Genomic DNA, 15,320 nt, shown 5'->3' on the forward strand with positions numbered 1-15,320 from the left:
ATTTGGACTAAACATGCAAAATTGAATATTTTCTTCGTTTTTTATTTTTACTTTTTCTCCCAATGTGGAATGCCCAATTCCCACTACTTACTAGGTCCTTGCGGTGGCGCGGTTACTCACCTCAATCCAGGTGGCGGAGGACAAGTCTCAGTTGCCCAACCGTCAATCCACGCATCTTATCACGTGGCTCGTTGTGCATGACACCACGGAGACTCACAGCATGTGGAGGCTCATGCTACTCTCCACGACCCACGCACAGCTTACCACACGCCCCATTGAGAGCGAGAACCACTAATCGCGACCACAAGGAGGTTACCGCATGTGACTCTACCCTCCCTAGCAACCGGGCCAATTTGGCTGCTTAGGAGACCTGGCTGGAGTCACTCAGCACACCCTGGATTCGAACTCGCGACTCCAGGGGTGGTAGTCAGCGTCAATACTCGCTGAGCTACCCCGGCCCCTGCTAAAATTGAATCTTATAGTCAGTGGGCTTGTTCTTTATAAAAGGAAATAGATTTGTATTCTTAAAAGCAAAGTAATGTTTAAATCCCCATTAAAAACTCAGGCAATAAGAGAGATGTTGAAAGACACATGTCTTTATTTAGTGCATTTGAAAATCATTTCATTAATCCAACACAAATATATAACACAAAGGACAAGATCACAGCTTCACAGCTAAATTCAGAAATGCAAACTACTCACCTTTCAGATAGTCACCTACTCTGAAGCTAATTAGCCCAATTATTTGGTAAAATTTTCTAAAATTTCCTTCTGTTACTTTAATACTAAACACTTAAAGCTTTAAATACAACAAATGAATCAACTGAAAATATATATTTGGAACACCAGCTATGACTTTCTCACCTTTTTCCACCTCTATTGAGTTTGCACCCCACAAATTCAAGTCTGTGCCTAACAATTTTGGTGTATCCTCCCTTTAAGTTAGTAGTTTTCTGCGTGTCTGGTTATATAGTAAATAGCTTTGATATTTTTTGTGACACTATCTGGAACCACATTCAGAGGATTTTTGATTTCAAGATTACAGAGACTAAGAACTTGCAATAAACACTTCTATAGATAGACCACTGAAAGGTATTGAAAGGATTTTACACCAAAGTTTGAAGTAAACATTCATTTTAGAGGGAAAGATTAGAATCATACTAGATGTAGTGATTAAAGCTGGTTTGTGTGCTGGTGGATTTGGAAAATCTCAATAGTGTTACTGGAAACATTGGTAAAAATTCTACATGCAAATATTTGTCTGTCTTTACTGCTTGTAAATTTTGTGAAATGTTTAGTCTTTGAAAGCTTGGGGTCTTTCATACTGAAAAAAATAAAGCCAGTGTAACAGTGTGGACACAAAGGTAAGAAAAGGACAGAATGACCTCTGACCTCAGTGATAAATGTTTCATCTTGATTTTGTAGTCATTTTGGCTTTCATAGTAATGGTCAGTGTTGAGACTGGCTCACGTAGATGCAGCGGTTTGGTAAACAAAACCCAACAAACACATTATCAATGCATAATCACAATAATTCCAGAGTCATTTGATGTTCCAGAAAAGAAGCCCTTTAAAGAAGCTTAACCCTTGGATGGTTAGCGATCAAGTCCCTACTTTGAACTTGCTGGTCACAATGACTGTTTTTTATCTTTAATTTCAAAAGCTTGTAATAAAGGCTCTGTTTGCTTGATCTCCCTATTTTTAGTCATAGATAACTCCACTAGATGGCAGCAAACACTAGAAAAAATAATTTTTTCTCTATCACAATATACAAATCTGAAATGTAGGGGGCACAGTGTTTTGTGACTCTGCCCATAGACATCCAGTCTTTTTTGGGAAGCCCCGCCCTTCCCCCATGTTTTGTGGAATATCTCGGCCTCTGAATGGACTACAAACGTGATCTTGGTGTCATTTGAAAACTAAGAACCTCAGCATCAATAGTCAGGAACATATTCAAACAATGATTTGTTTATAATACTTTTTTTTGCTGCATTTTTTCATCTAGACATTTGAGACATAACAGTGGCGTATTTACCCAGGCAAGCTGAAAGACAAATAGAAATAGACTCATTTTGTAAAAACAGCTTAAAGTACGAGCTGAGTTTGTGGCTACTTGGGGCTTACAGACAAAGTGACTGGAGCAGACAGGAGACTTTTGTTTAAAAAAAAAAAAAAAAGATGATGATTATCCAAACAAAATAATCAAGTAACTAATAACTTGCATTTATTCTAAATTTTTTCAATAAGGTGTTTATTTCTAATTTGAACATGTCAAACATTTGAATGAACACTAAATTAACAGTAAAATAACTTTTGAACAAATGAATATCGATAAAATAAACTCTTGTGTTATCATTTGTATCTGTTGTCAATGACTATTTGTATGCATGCATTTATGTATGTGTGTGTGTGTGCGTGCGTGCATGCAATTATTAGTACGAGTGTACTTAAATATTTCTACCATTTTACAGCTTTTTATGTGAATCGGGTCAAATTGACCCGGAGGTACAAAGTAGTTTTTTTTATAGCTTTGTTTATAAATACATGACATTTAAAAAAAAAAACATTGCCAGGTTCAGATCACCTCTGTGGAGGATGTCATTAAGTTTCAAGCCAAAAACTTAGTTGAAATCAGTGTTAAATGTTCAAATGGGTCAAATTGACCTGTGAGTCCATCCAAGGGTTAAGAATGCATAAATGCACACAAGGTCCTAAAGATGGAGCGTTAACTAGAGGAAACACTTTAAAAAGAACTCTTGCAACTTCATTTAGAAAAACGCTCACACAAGCTTATTATGAAACAAAAAATATTGTTTTACCAAATTCTAAATAAAAGTGACCAAGCTTTTGGAGCAGCGTAGCAAAGTTACATTCCACCATTTCTTTAGTACACAAAACATGCTGCAGCGAAATATTTTAGGTAAACAGATGCACACAAACACACACGCTTCGTTTTTATCCCTGCAGTGGTTTTAAAAACACCTGTAATCATTGAAATACATTTTGCATGCTTAAACGTTGAATTTTTGTTCATCGTCTGAAACGTTTTACATTAAACAAATGCCTCTTTTTGTATTTTCTCATCTACAGAACGGAAGAGTTCTGGGAAGAAACCCAACTTCCAAATACTTGTGCTGGTGCTGCGGTCGTTTGTTATGAGGGACGACGCAGGAGACGGTAGTTTGTGTGTTAAAACCTCTCCAGCTCTGGGTTTTGTAAATAAAACGTAAACAGTTAAATGCCAAAGAACCGAAGGTCGACCCATTACAGTTTTTATAAAGTGAGACAAAAATAAGATTAAATAAATACAAAAATGAGAACAAAAAGCCTTAATCAAAATTTTCACTTAAAACCCATTTTATAAAATACATTTCACACAAATTAACTAGAGAACAGTTTCCCACTGACTGGCTCTTTCAGAGGTCAAAGGTTAGCATATGTTTAAACGTAGACGGCAGATTTAACACAAGAACGAGGCTGTGAGGGATAGACGTACAATCTTAAGGTCTTCAGTCATGTCTAATTTTGACAATTTCTCCAGATTTGTTTGGGAAACTATGTATTTTTAATGATAATTCAGCTGAATGTTTGACACCAAGGTACATCAGACTGTACTTATATACCTCACAGCCTTGTTTTCTTTTGTTTCAAACTAAATAAGACATCTACACTAAGGTTTTTACCACATCAAACAGTGAGGAGACACTTCAGTCAGGCAATCCACCTTGTTACAGAGAAAAAGAGAGAGTGAGAGGGTGGAATGGAGGTAGAGGAGTAAAGGAGGTGACGACGGGAGATTCACGGCACAGAGCCATCTGTTGTTCCTGCAAGCTTCTCTTCATCGCCCTGTTTCTGGTGCTGTAATCGAGCGTAGCTCACCGCATCGCCTCTGCAAGAGAGAGAGTACAATGAGGGAGTCAGACATACCTGACTATGCTCTACTATAAATTAGAAGGCAAAATCCCCTAAATAAAACACACACACACACACACACACACACACACACACACACTATATATATATATAAAATGCGGGAGTCAACCAGGGTCCACAGTTAACAAACAAACAAATAAATAAATAACATCTGAGAGTCATGCAGGGTCTAAAATGAACTAAACAAATAAATAAATAGTTAAAATTCAAGAGTCAAGCAGGGTCCAATATCAATAAATAAATAAATAAAGTCAGGCAGGGTCAGAAATTAACAAACAAACAAATAGATAAAATCTGAGAGTCATGCAGGGTCTAAAATTAACAAAAACAAATAAGTTAATAAATAAATAAATAATTAAAATGGAGTCAGTCAGGGTCCAATATCAACAAATAAATAAAGTCAGGCAGGGTCCCAAATTACCAAACATACAAATAAATAAATAAAATGTGCAAGTCAGACAGGGTCTAGAATTAAAAACAAACAAATAAATAAATAAAATATGAGAGTAGTGCAGAGTCTAAAATTAACAAACAAACAAATAAATAAATAAGTAAAATGCAGGAGTCAGGCAGGGTCCAAAATTAACAAACAAACAAATAAATATATAAAATATGAGAGTAGTGCAGTCTAAAATTAACAAACAAACAAACAAACAAATAAATAAATAAAATGCAGGAGTCAGGCAGGGTCCAATATCAACAAATAAAAAAAAGAAACAAAATAAAAATAAATAAATAAATAAATAAAATGTTGTCAGTCAGGGTCCAAAATTAGCAAAGAAAAAAATAAAAAATAAAATGCGAGTGTCAGACAGGGTAAAAAAATTTCCAAATATATAAATGCAGTCAGACAGGGTTAAAAATTAACAAACAAACAAACAAATAAAATGCAAGTTTCAGGCAGGGTCCAGAATATACATACAAATGAACATAGTTAATTGCCAGTAGGCTGGTATCTTTATTAGGAACTGCAACATAATACTTGAAATAAATTTAATTATGAGAACAATGCTAGAATACTACAAAAAAAAAAAAAAAAAAGCTTTTAATTAAAAATCATGTAAAATAAAATTTTAAGGCTGGTGAGAAATATTTATGGCTAGTTTTCTGTATTTATTTTTTCAATTCACCTGCCACTGGCAGATGTGGCAGAAATTTCAGGTATTAAAAAATAATTTACATAAAAAAATTAAAGAATTAAAATTACTAAATTAAAGCTACTAAATAACAACAATAGAGGGGCGATTGAGCAAACCACACTCAAACTCTCATTGTCTGCATGAGAACTAAAGCTCAATGGTGTCGGATCATGTGCTCTAACTGCTAAGCTTTCTTTTCTGTGTGACTATTTATGAAAAATGTATCACTCACTTCTTTCCAAGAGATGCGAGTCCGTACAGCACTCCTGCAGCAAAGGCGATGGCATTTCCAAATAAAGTTGTCATTGAAAAGCGTAAAAAAATAGGAAACAGCGCCATCCTGAGGGAGAAATTAAAATCAGTTTAATAATTTTTTTATTGATGATATGACGGATGGAGAGATGCACTCACCCACAGTAAAACAGAGCTTTCTGCCATGGCTTCAGTCGGTCCGCTCGAGCAGCGACCACATTAGCAAACTCGACAAACTGACAACAGAACGGTACTTCACACAGGAACAATACACACGCTGTCAACCTGCAGAAAAGAGACAGAGTTTAGATTTCTAAAAACGTACATGGATTTAAGGGGGAAAAATTCCACACAAAACCAGAGGGGAACTATAATATTTGTTCTTACACCATCCAAACTCCAGCCGCGATGTTTAACGGATTCACCGTCACGCAATTCCAAACTCCCATCGTTGCACATGCTAGAATTGAGAGAGTTTGTTACAGTTTTTGAAAATAAACTCCATGTTTATTTGAATTTTCTACCAATAACCTTAAAACATTAAAAGAACATCATTATTAGTGGACAGATATATATATTTAAAGACAGCCGAGTGGCCGATAGTACCGATATATAGCTTAAATACAAACATATGCATAGTACAATTTAAGGTAAAATAATTATAAATCTAATATATAACAAACATGATAATTTAGACAATTCAAATACATTACATTATTTACAGTACATATAATTTGGCAACAGACAAGTAAAGCATTTAGACAACTTAAAAGTTAAAGTCAAGTAGGTATAGCTGCAGAATGGAGAGATAAATAAAGGTGAAATCTCCAAAAGAGGGTAGGATAACTTCAGAAGGGGTGTGGTTACTCCAGAAGGGGGTTGGGCCAACTCCAAAAGGGGGTGACACTTCCACGCACAGTTAGGATTAGGGAAAGGTTAGGTTAGGGGCTCTGTGTATCTTTGTTGGCGGTTTGGATTTCCCGCCCCTTTATAACCAAGATTAATAAATGCTATAAAATGGGTAACCCAATTTAGTGCTAGCAACTTATGTTTTACGCAAAAGTCCAAAAATACTTGAGAACGGAAAATGTGCATTATCCACATCAAGGCTGTCGGTAATCTTTGTTATTGGCAGACTTCTGATAATTGGCCAAGCAAACCGTTATTACCAGATTCAATAATCTCAAAATGACCAACTAATGTCTGATTAAGTGGTGCAGCCGATGTATTACTGGTCTAGGATCAGTTTTACATCCTTTTTTTCCATCCTGATGATCAGACTGTTTGTAAGCGTTGTTAATAACAGAACAGAAAGAGTGATGTTAAATAAACACAGAGGAACAGACACTGTGTGCAGAACAGCTGGTTGGCCGGAGCTTTTGTTGGGTTTGACAAGCAGCTGCTTTTGTCATTCGTGTCTCAGCATATGTGAAAGAGTACAGAGAACTATTCATGAAGACTGACACTCCAACAAACCTCATACATAATAGTGGTGGTACAAAAATTTGTGTTTAGAGTTTGTGTTTACTGAACTCTTGCGTCCCAAATGAACTATACAGAATCTATTAAGTGTGTCTGCCTGAAGTGAAATCAATCTATATCAGAATAAAGTCTTAGAATGACAGAACGATAGATAGACAAACAGATATATAGAATGATAGATAGATCGACAGATAAAACGATAGATCGAAGACAGATAGAACGATAGATAGATAAAACAACAGAACGATAGCTCATCAGATAGATAGATAGATAGATGGATAGATAGATAAAACAACTGAATGACAGATCGGCAGATAGACAGAACAATAGATGGATAGACAGAATAGATAGACAGAACAATAGACAGATATATATATATATATATATATATATATATATATATATATATATATATATAGATAGATAGATAGATAGATAAAACAACTGAATGACAGATCAGCAGATAGATAGAACGATAGATGGATAGACAGAATAGATAGACAGAACAATAGACAGATATATATATATAGATAGACAGACAGATAGATAGACAGATAGACAGACAGACAGATAGATAGAAAACTAGATAGATAGATAGATAGATAAAACAACTGAATGACAGATCAGCAGATAGATAGAACGATAGATGGATAGACAGAATAGATAGATAGACAGAACAATAGACAGATAGATAGAGACAGACTGACAGATAAAACGATAGATCGACAGATAGAACGACAGATAGATGGATAGACAGAATAGATAGATAGACAGACAGACAGAACAATAGACAGACAGACAGAAAACTAGATAGATAGACAGAACAGATAGATAGATTAGATAGACAGACAGACAGATAGATAGACAGATTTAGACAGATAGATAGATAGATAGACAGAACAGATAGATAGATTAGATAGACAGACAGACAGATAGACAGATTTAGACAGATAGATAGATAGACAGATAGATAAATAGACAGACAGAACAATAGACAGATAGATAGACAGACAGATAGATACAGATAGACAGAACAATAGACAGACAGAAAACTAGATAGATAGATAGATAGACAGAACAGATAGATAGATAGACAGACAGAACAACAGACAGACAGATAAACAGAATAGATAGATAAATAGATACAGATAGACAGATAGATAGATAGAAAACTAGATCGATACAGACAGATAGACAGACAGACAGAGATAGAACAATAGATAAACAGAATAGATAGATAGATAAAATGACAGACAGACAGATAGACAGATAGATAGATAGACAGACAGAACAACAGATAAACAGAATAGATAGATAAATAGATACAGATAGACAGATAGATAGATAGAAAACTAGATCGATACAGACAGATAGACAGACAGACAGAGATAGAACGATAGATAAACAGAATAGACAGATAGATAAAATGACAGACAGACAGATAGACAGATAGATAGATAGACAGACAGGCAGATAGATATAGATAGACAGATAAATAGAAAAGCTGCAAGCAATGATTGACAAAAGACATGACAGACAAAGGGATGAGACAGAAAGGAGAAAACATGAGCAAAGAGGGAGAGAAGAGAAGAGAAAGTCTCAGTTGCTTTGACACCTGTGTTACCATGACAGTTCTGTGTCCACAAAGAGACTCTATATAATAGAAATGACTAGCACATACTGTAGTGGCACGATGCTAGTCTTCATTCTCTTTTATACACTGACCCTAAATGATAATGGATCACAGTGCAAAGGTGTGATTGATTAGACACACTGGCTGATCAGTGGGGTCCGTATTGATTACTAAAGTGAGACAGAATATCATGGTTTACCTCTACAGTTTTTAACATCCCTCTATATCATTTTATTACAAAACAACCAGCCAATCCATACTATATCGTGTTATTGTGATTGTTAATCAACACGCCTATTCTTATGTTTTTTTTGTTTTTTTTTAAGTTTATTGCTAGAATAGCAAATACAGTGTGCCTTTATTCAAGTTGTACAGCTATGTCTTTAAGGGAATGACGTCATTGTGAACATTATGACATCACTAGTGTGATATATTATGATGTGTTACAATAAGGGATGAAAAATCTTTACAAGTCCAGCACGTCACATTCAGGATGTGATTGTGTGCCAACAACTAACACAGTATGCCTTCTTGGAAAGGTGTCCAATACCATCCCACACAGACACACCTGTCTATCTGGAGACATAGGTGATACAGTACAATAGTTATTCGGCATTGGTCTGCCACATACCACAATCATATGGCACAAATGCATATACTTACATATGCCTCCAAGGACACCAGCGAGTTTGCAGATCCACCGGTACCACCAGGACATGCCATCATCATCTGCGCCCTGTTTCGGTGGTGCTGCCGCCTCCTCGGAGCTCATTTTCCGCCGTTAAATTATTCAGATTCCCGCTGTCTCACTTACAACTCACCGGCACCTGCAGTACCACCGGCGGCCTGAGGGCGTCGCTTTTTCCCCGACGAGAACAATGGCTGGGAAGTACCGCTGACTATAATACCAGCCAAATCAAACAATTAGCAACCTCAAATATCACAAAAAAGGTCGATGTGGCTAGTTTTTTTTAGGATAAAAATGTTGCTGAAATAACACACGGGCTGGTGCGAGGTTATTTATCTGACGCCGCTGCTGTATGGTGTTATACGCGTAGAAAGGCACCAACATTTAAGAAAGTATCCAAATCAGACCTCTAAGAATTCCAGTCGAACTCCGTCTACTTGGAAAGTGTTAAAAGGAGTCGTTGAATCGGTGTCCTCAAAATTAAATAATCCTGTCTATAATTGAGTAGAGCTTTAGGTCCTGTTGTCTCGGAGGTTCCCTTGTCTGCGATGCATTGTAGGCGGAGCCAATAATGCGTCACTACACACATGGTGTTTCAGGGGTCTCATCTGCTGCAGCATTTGCGCTTTCAGCATTTATGTATTGATTTTATTTAGTGACAAAATAATATAAAATATAATTAATAAAATTAAATAATTTTAAATAAATTATTTTTTATAAATTAATTATAATTATATTTATAATTATATAATTATCAATTATATAATTTATAATTTAAATTATAAATTATTTAAATTAAATTAAATAATTGCGTTATATTATTTTACTATATATTATATTTAAATTGATATTTAATAATATGTTTGACAGCAGACACTGCGGTCTTGCACTGCTGAGTGCGCTAGAAATATTACTGACATTTTATTGCATAAGTAAACAGTAAATGCACTGCGTCAATACAAATTAAATATTTATATTAAATATTTATTTATTTATTTATCCCCTTTTCTCCCAATTTGGAATGCCCAATTGATTCCCACTACTTAGTAGGTCCTCGTGGTGGTGCAGTTACTCACCTCAATCCGGGTGGCGGAGGACAAGTCTCAGTTGCCTCCGCTTCTGAGACCATCAATCTGCGCATCTTATCACATGGCTCGCTGTGCATGACACCGCGGAGACTCACAGCACGTGGAGACTCATGCTACTCTCCGCGATCCACGACAACTTACCACACGGCCCACTGAGAGCGAGAACCACTAATAGCGACCACGAGGAGGTTACCCCATGTGACTCTAGCAAACGGGCCAATTTGGTTGCTTAGGAGACCTGGCTGGAGTCTCTCAGCACGCCCTGGATTCGAACTCGCAACTCCAGGGGTGGTAGTCAGCGTCAATACTCGCTGAGCTACCCAGGCCCCTCCTATATAAAAAATGTATTTGTATTTTTCATTTCAAATAATAACGTAAAGGAAATATATAGAGAAATACACAATAGGAAAACGTATGTACAAATATGTTATATTATGTGCAAGGAAATGTAAGAGAAGATGTGCAGAAGAGGTAGGGTGTGTTAAATAAATATAAATATGAATGAACTATATATGTCACTTGATTATATTGCACAATGGGCAGTTTTTAATTGTTCATGAATATTTATAAAATGCTTAAAAATATGTGTATTATATACATTAATTATATAATTAATACTTTATAGTATAATATATAGTATAATACATATTAAATATTGTGTGTGTATTATATTTTATCAAATTTATAAAAATAAATAAATAAATAAAATCACATGTACATAAGTATTCACAGCCTTTGCTCAATACTTTGAAGCACCTTTGGCACCAATTACTGCCTCAAGTCTTTTTGAGTATGATGCTACAAGCTTGGCACACCTATTTTTGGGCAGTTTCTCCCATTCTTCTTTGTAGGACCTCTCAAGCTCCATCAGGTTGGATGGGGAGCGTCGGTGCACAGCCATTTTCATGTATTATTTGTATTTTTCATTTCAAATAATAACGTAAAGAAAATATATAGAGAAATACACAATAGGAAAACGTATGTACAAATATGTTATATTATACGCAAGGAAATGTAAGAGAAGATGTGCAGAAGAGGTAGGGTGTGTTAAATAAATATAAATATGAATTAACTATATATGTCACTTGATTATATAGCGTCGGTGCACAGCCATTTTCAGATCTCTCCAGAGATGTTCAATCAGGTTCAAGTCTGGGCTCTGGCTGGGCCACTCAAGGACATTCACTGAGTTGTCCCGGAGCCACTTCTTTGTTATCTTGGCTGTGTGCTTAGGGTCGTTGTCCTGTTGGAAGATGAACCTTCGCCCCAGTCTGAGGTCCAGAGCGCTCTGGAGCAGGTTTTCATCAAGGATGTCTCTGTACATTGCTGCATTCATCTTTCCCTCGATCTGATTAGTCTCCCAGTTCCTGCCGCTGATAAACATCCCCACGGCATGATGCTGCCACCACCATGCTTCACTGTAGGGATGGTATTGGCCAAGTGATGAGCGGTGCCTGGTTTCCTCCAGACATGACGCTTGCCATTCAGGCCAAAGAGTTCAATCTTTGTTTCTCATGGTCTGAGAGTCCTTCAGGTGCCTTTTGGCAAACTCCAAGCGGGCTGTCATGTGCCTTTTACTGAGGAGTGGCTTCCGTCTGGCCACTCTACCATACAGGCCTGATTGATGGAGTGCTGCAGAGATGGTTGTTCTTCTGGAAGGTTCTCCTCTCTCCACAGAGAAATGCTGGAGCTCTGTCAGAGTGACCATCGGGTTCTTTGTCACCTCCCTGACTAAGGCCCTTCTCCCCCGATTGCTCAGTTTGGCCAGGCGGCCAGCTCTAGGAAGAGTCCTGGTGGTTCCAAACTTCTTCCATTTACGGATGATGGAGGCCACTGTGCTCATTGGGACCTTCAATGCTGCAGAAATTTTTCTGTACCCTTCCCCAGATCTGTGCCTCGATACAATCCTGTCTCAGAGGTCTACAGACAATTCCTTGGACTTCATGGCTTGGTTTGTGCTCTGACATGCACTTAACTGCGGGACCTTATATAGACAGGTGTGTGCCTTTCCAAATCATGTCCAATCAACTGAATTTACCACAGGTGGACTCCAATCAAGTTGTAGAAGGATGATCAGTGGAAACAGGATGCACCTGAGCTCAGTTTTGTGTGTCATGGCAAAGGCTGTGAATACCTATGTACATGTGATTTTTTTTCGTTTTTTATTTTTAATAAATTTGCAAAGATTTCAAACAAACTTCTTTCACGTTGTCATTATGGGGTATTGTTTGTAGAATTTTGAGGAAAATAATGAATTTAATCCATTTTGGAATAAGGCTGTAACATAACAAAATGTGGAAAAAGTGAAGTGCTGTGAATACTTTCCGGATGCACTGTGTATATATATATATATATATATATATATATATATATATATATATATACACACAGTACTGTGCAAAAGTCACGTAAGATGCTTCACAAAAACATTTGTCTTAAGATGGTTATTTATATCTTCAGCTTTAGTGTGTCAATAGGAAAAATACATTTTAGACTCCCAAACATTACCTTTGCAAGTAGAAAAGATTAGAATAGAAGAACAGGGAGCCCTGCAACAGATGTCACGGCCCCCACAAAGCCCCCCACTGAACATCGTGTCAGTCTGAGATTACATAAAGAGACAGAAGCAATTGAGACAGCCGAAATATATAGAAGAACTGTTGCAAATTCTCCAAGAACCTTGGAACATCCTCTCTGCCAACAACCAAGAAAAGGTGTACCTAGGAGAATTGGTACTGTTTTAAAGGCAAAGGTGGTCACACTGAATATTGACTTAGCTTATGTTTACTGGACTTTATATGACGTTAATTGATAAATGAAAACTATTTATGTCATTATTTTTGAAGACATCCTCACTATGCAACATTTTTCACAAGTGCCTACAACTTTTGCACAGTGTGTGTATATATATATATATATATATACAAGTGCATCTCAATAAATTAGAATGTCGTGGAAAAGTTCATTTATTTCAGTAATTCAACTCAAATTGTGAAACTCGTGTATTAAATAAATTCAATGCACACAGACTGAAGTAGTTTAAGTCTTTGGTTCTTTTAATTGTGATGATTTTGGCTCACATTCAACAAAAACCCACCAATTCACTATCTCAAAAAATTAGAATACATCATAAGACCAATAAAAAAAACATTTTTAGTGAATTGTTGGCCTTCTGGAAAGTATGTTCATTTACTGTATATGTACTCAATACTTGGTAGGGGCTCCTTTTGCTTTAATTACTGCCTCAATTCGGCGTGGCATGGAGGTGATCAGTTTGTGGCACTGCTGAGGTGGTATGGAAGCCCAGGTTTCTTTGACAGTGGCCTTCAGCTCATCTGCATTTTTTGGTCTCTTGTTTCTCATTTTCCTCTTGACAATACCCCATAGATTCTCTATGGGGTTCAGGTCTGGTGAGTTTGCTGGCCAGTCAAGCACACCAACACCATGGTCATTTAACCAACTTTTGGTGCTTTTGGCAGTGTGGGCAGGTGCCAAATCCTGCTGGAAAATGAAATCAGCATCTTTAAAAAGCTGGTCAGCAGAAGGAAGCCTGAAGTGCTCCAAAATTTCTTGGTAAACGGGTGCAGTGACTTTGCTTTTCAAAAAATACAATGGACCAACACCAGCAGATGACATTGCACCCCAAATCATCACAGACTGTGGAAACTTAACACTGGACTTCAAGCAACTTGGGCTATGAGCTTCTCCACCCTTCCTCCAGACTCTAGGACCTTGGTTTCCAAATGAAATACAAAACTTGCTCTCATCTGAAAAGAGGACTTTGGAACACTGGGCAACAGTCCAGTTCTTCTTCTCCTTAGCCCAGGTAAGACGCCTCTGACGTTGTCTGTGGTTCAGGAGTGGCTTAACAAGAGGAATACAACAACTGTAGCCAAATTCCTTGACATGTCTGTGTGTGGTGGCTCTTGATGCCTTGACCCCAGCCTCAGTCCATTCCTTGTGAAGTTCACCCAAATTCTTGAATCGATTTTGCTTGACAATCATAAGGCTGCGGTTCTCTCGGTTGGTTGTGCATCTTTTTCTTCCACACTTTTTCCTTCCACTCAACTTTCTGTTAACATGCTTGGATACAGCACTCTGTGAACAGCCAGCTTCTTTGGCAATGAATGTTTGTGGCTTACCCTCCTTGTGAAGGGTGTCAATGATTGTCTTCTGGACAACTGTCAGATCAGCAGTCTTCCCCATGATTGTGTAGCCTAGTGAACCAAACTGAGAGACCATTTTGAAAGCTCAGGAAACCTTTGCAGGTGTTTTGAGTTGATTAGCTGATTGGCATGTCACCATATTCTAATTTTTTGAGATAGTGAATTGGTGGGTTTTTGTTAAATGTGAGCCAAAATCATCACAATTAAAAGAACCAACGACTTAAACTACTTCAGTCTGTGTGCATTGAATTGATTTAATACATGAGTTTCACAATTTGAGTTGAATTACTGAAATAAATGAACTTTTCCACGACTTTCTAATTTATTGAGATGCACCTGTATATATATATACACACACACACACACACACACAGTATATATATATATATATATATAAACTTTTGAAATTGGGTAGTACATTGAATGTTCTTGAGTGTTGTAGTAAAAAAAAAAAAAAATTTAAATCACATTTCTTGTTTGTTATTTCTATTGTTGTAAATTATGTTCTCTGATTACATAGAGCCTATATATAGACCTTTTTCCACAGACTGTGATGACGCGTTTCCGCCTTATTTGTCAGCGTAAATCTCGCAATTTTTTTTTTTTATATTATACATTTTTAAAATATTGAGTATAAATTTATAACATCATGCTCTGTGTTATATTACCCTGGAATTAGTTTAAAAAAATTAATTACCACAGCTGCGAGAGAGTGACAGTAAATTTGGCATCTTCTACTTATCTGTCTTAATCCACAGCTCTCTATTTTTTTCCTCTTCTGGAAAGTCATTCAAACGTAATAGAGGACTTTTTCTTTTGGTCTTGGAGCAAATGGGTAAATGAAAATAATATTTGCTGTGATATCCCATTCACTCTCATTCACCTCTGTCAATGTTTACCCTGCAAACGTTTACTTCCGCGTTCCAAAACAAAATAAAAT

The 15,320-nt window shown here is 36.7% G+C and overlaps 1 protein-coding gene across 3 annotated transcripts; it reads right to left on the reverse strand.

Annotated features, from left to right (window-relative positions):
- Positions 1 to 75: 75 nt before the first annotated feature.
- On the reverse strand, positions 76 to 15,291 carry cacfd1 (calcium channel flower domain containing 1). Of its 3 annotated transcripts, none has more exons than XM_051677241.1 (6): positions 15,078 to 15,291; positions 9,102 to 9,337; positions 5,711 to 5,783; positions 5,483 to 5,608; positions 5,304 to 5,411; positions 76 to 3,888 (listed from the first exon to the last, which is right to left on the reverse strand). In XM_051677241.1, exons 2-6 carry the CDS (start codon positions 9,208 to 9,210, stop codon positions 3,798 to 3,800), a joined length of 507 nt encoding a protein of 168 aa, XP_051533201.1. In that variant the 5' UTR covers positions 9,211 to 9,337; positions 15,078 to 15,291; the 3' UTR covers positions 76 to 3,797. The 3 variants fall into 3 exon arrangements, with proteins under 3 accessions (XP_051533201.1, XP_051533202.1, XP_051533200.1); XM_051677242.1 differs by lacking the exon at positions 15,078 to 15,291 and adding an exon at positions 10,203 to 10,273; XM_051677240.1 differs by lacking the exon at positions 15,078 to 15,291 and adding an exon at positions 9,534 to 9,803.
- Positions 15,292 to 15,320: the final 29 nt, after the last annotated feature.

The sequence above is a fragment of the Myxocyprinus asiaticus genome, chromosome 38, assembly GCF_019703515.2.
Source record: "Myxocyprinus asiaticus isolate MX2 ecotype Aquarium Trade chromosome 38, UBuf_Myxa_2, whole genome shotgun sequence".
Lineage (NCBI taxonomy): Eukaryota > Metazoa > Chordata > Actinopteri > Cypriniformes > Catostomidae > Myxocyprinus > Myxocyprinus asiaticus.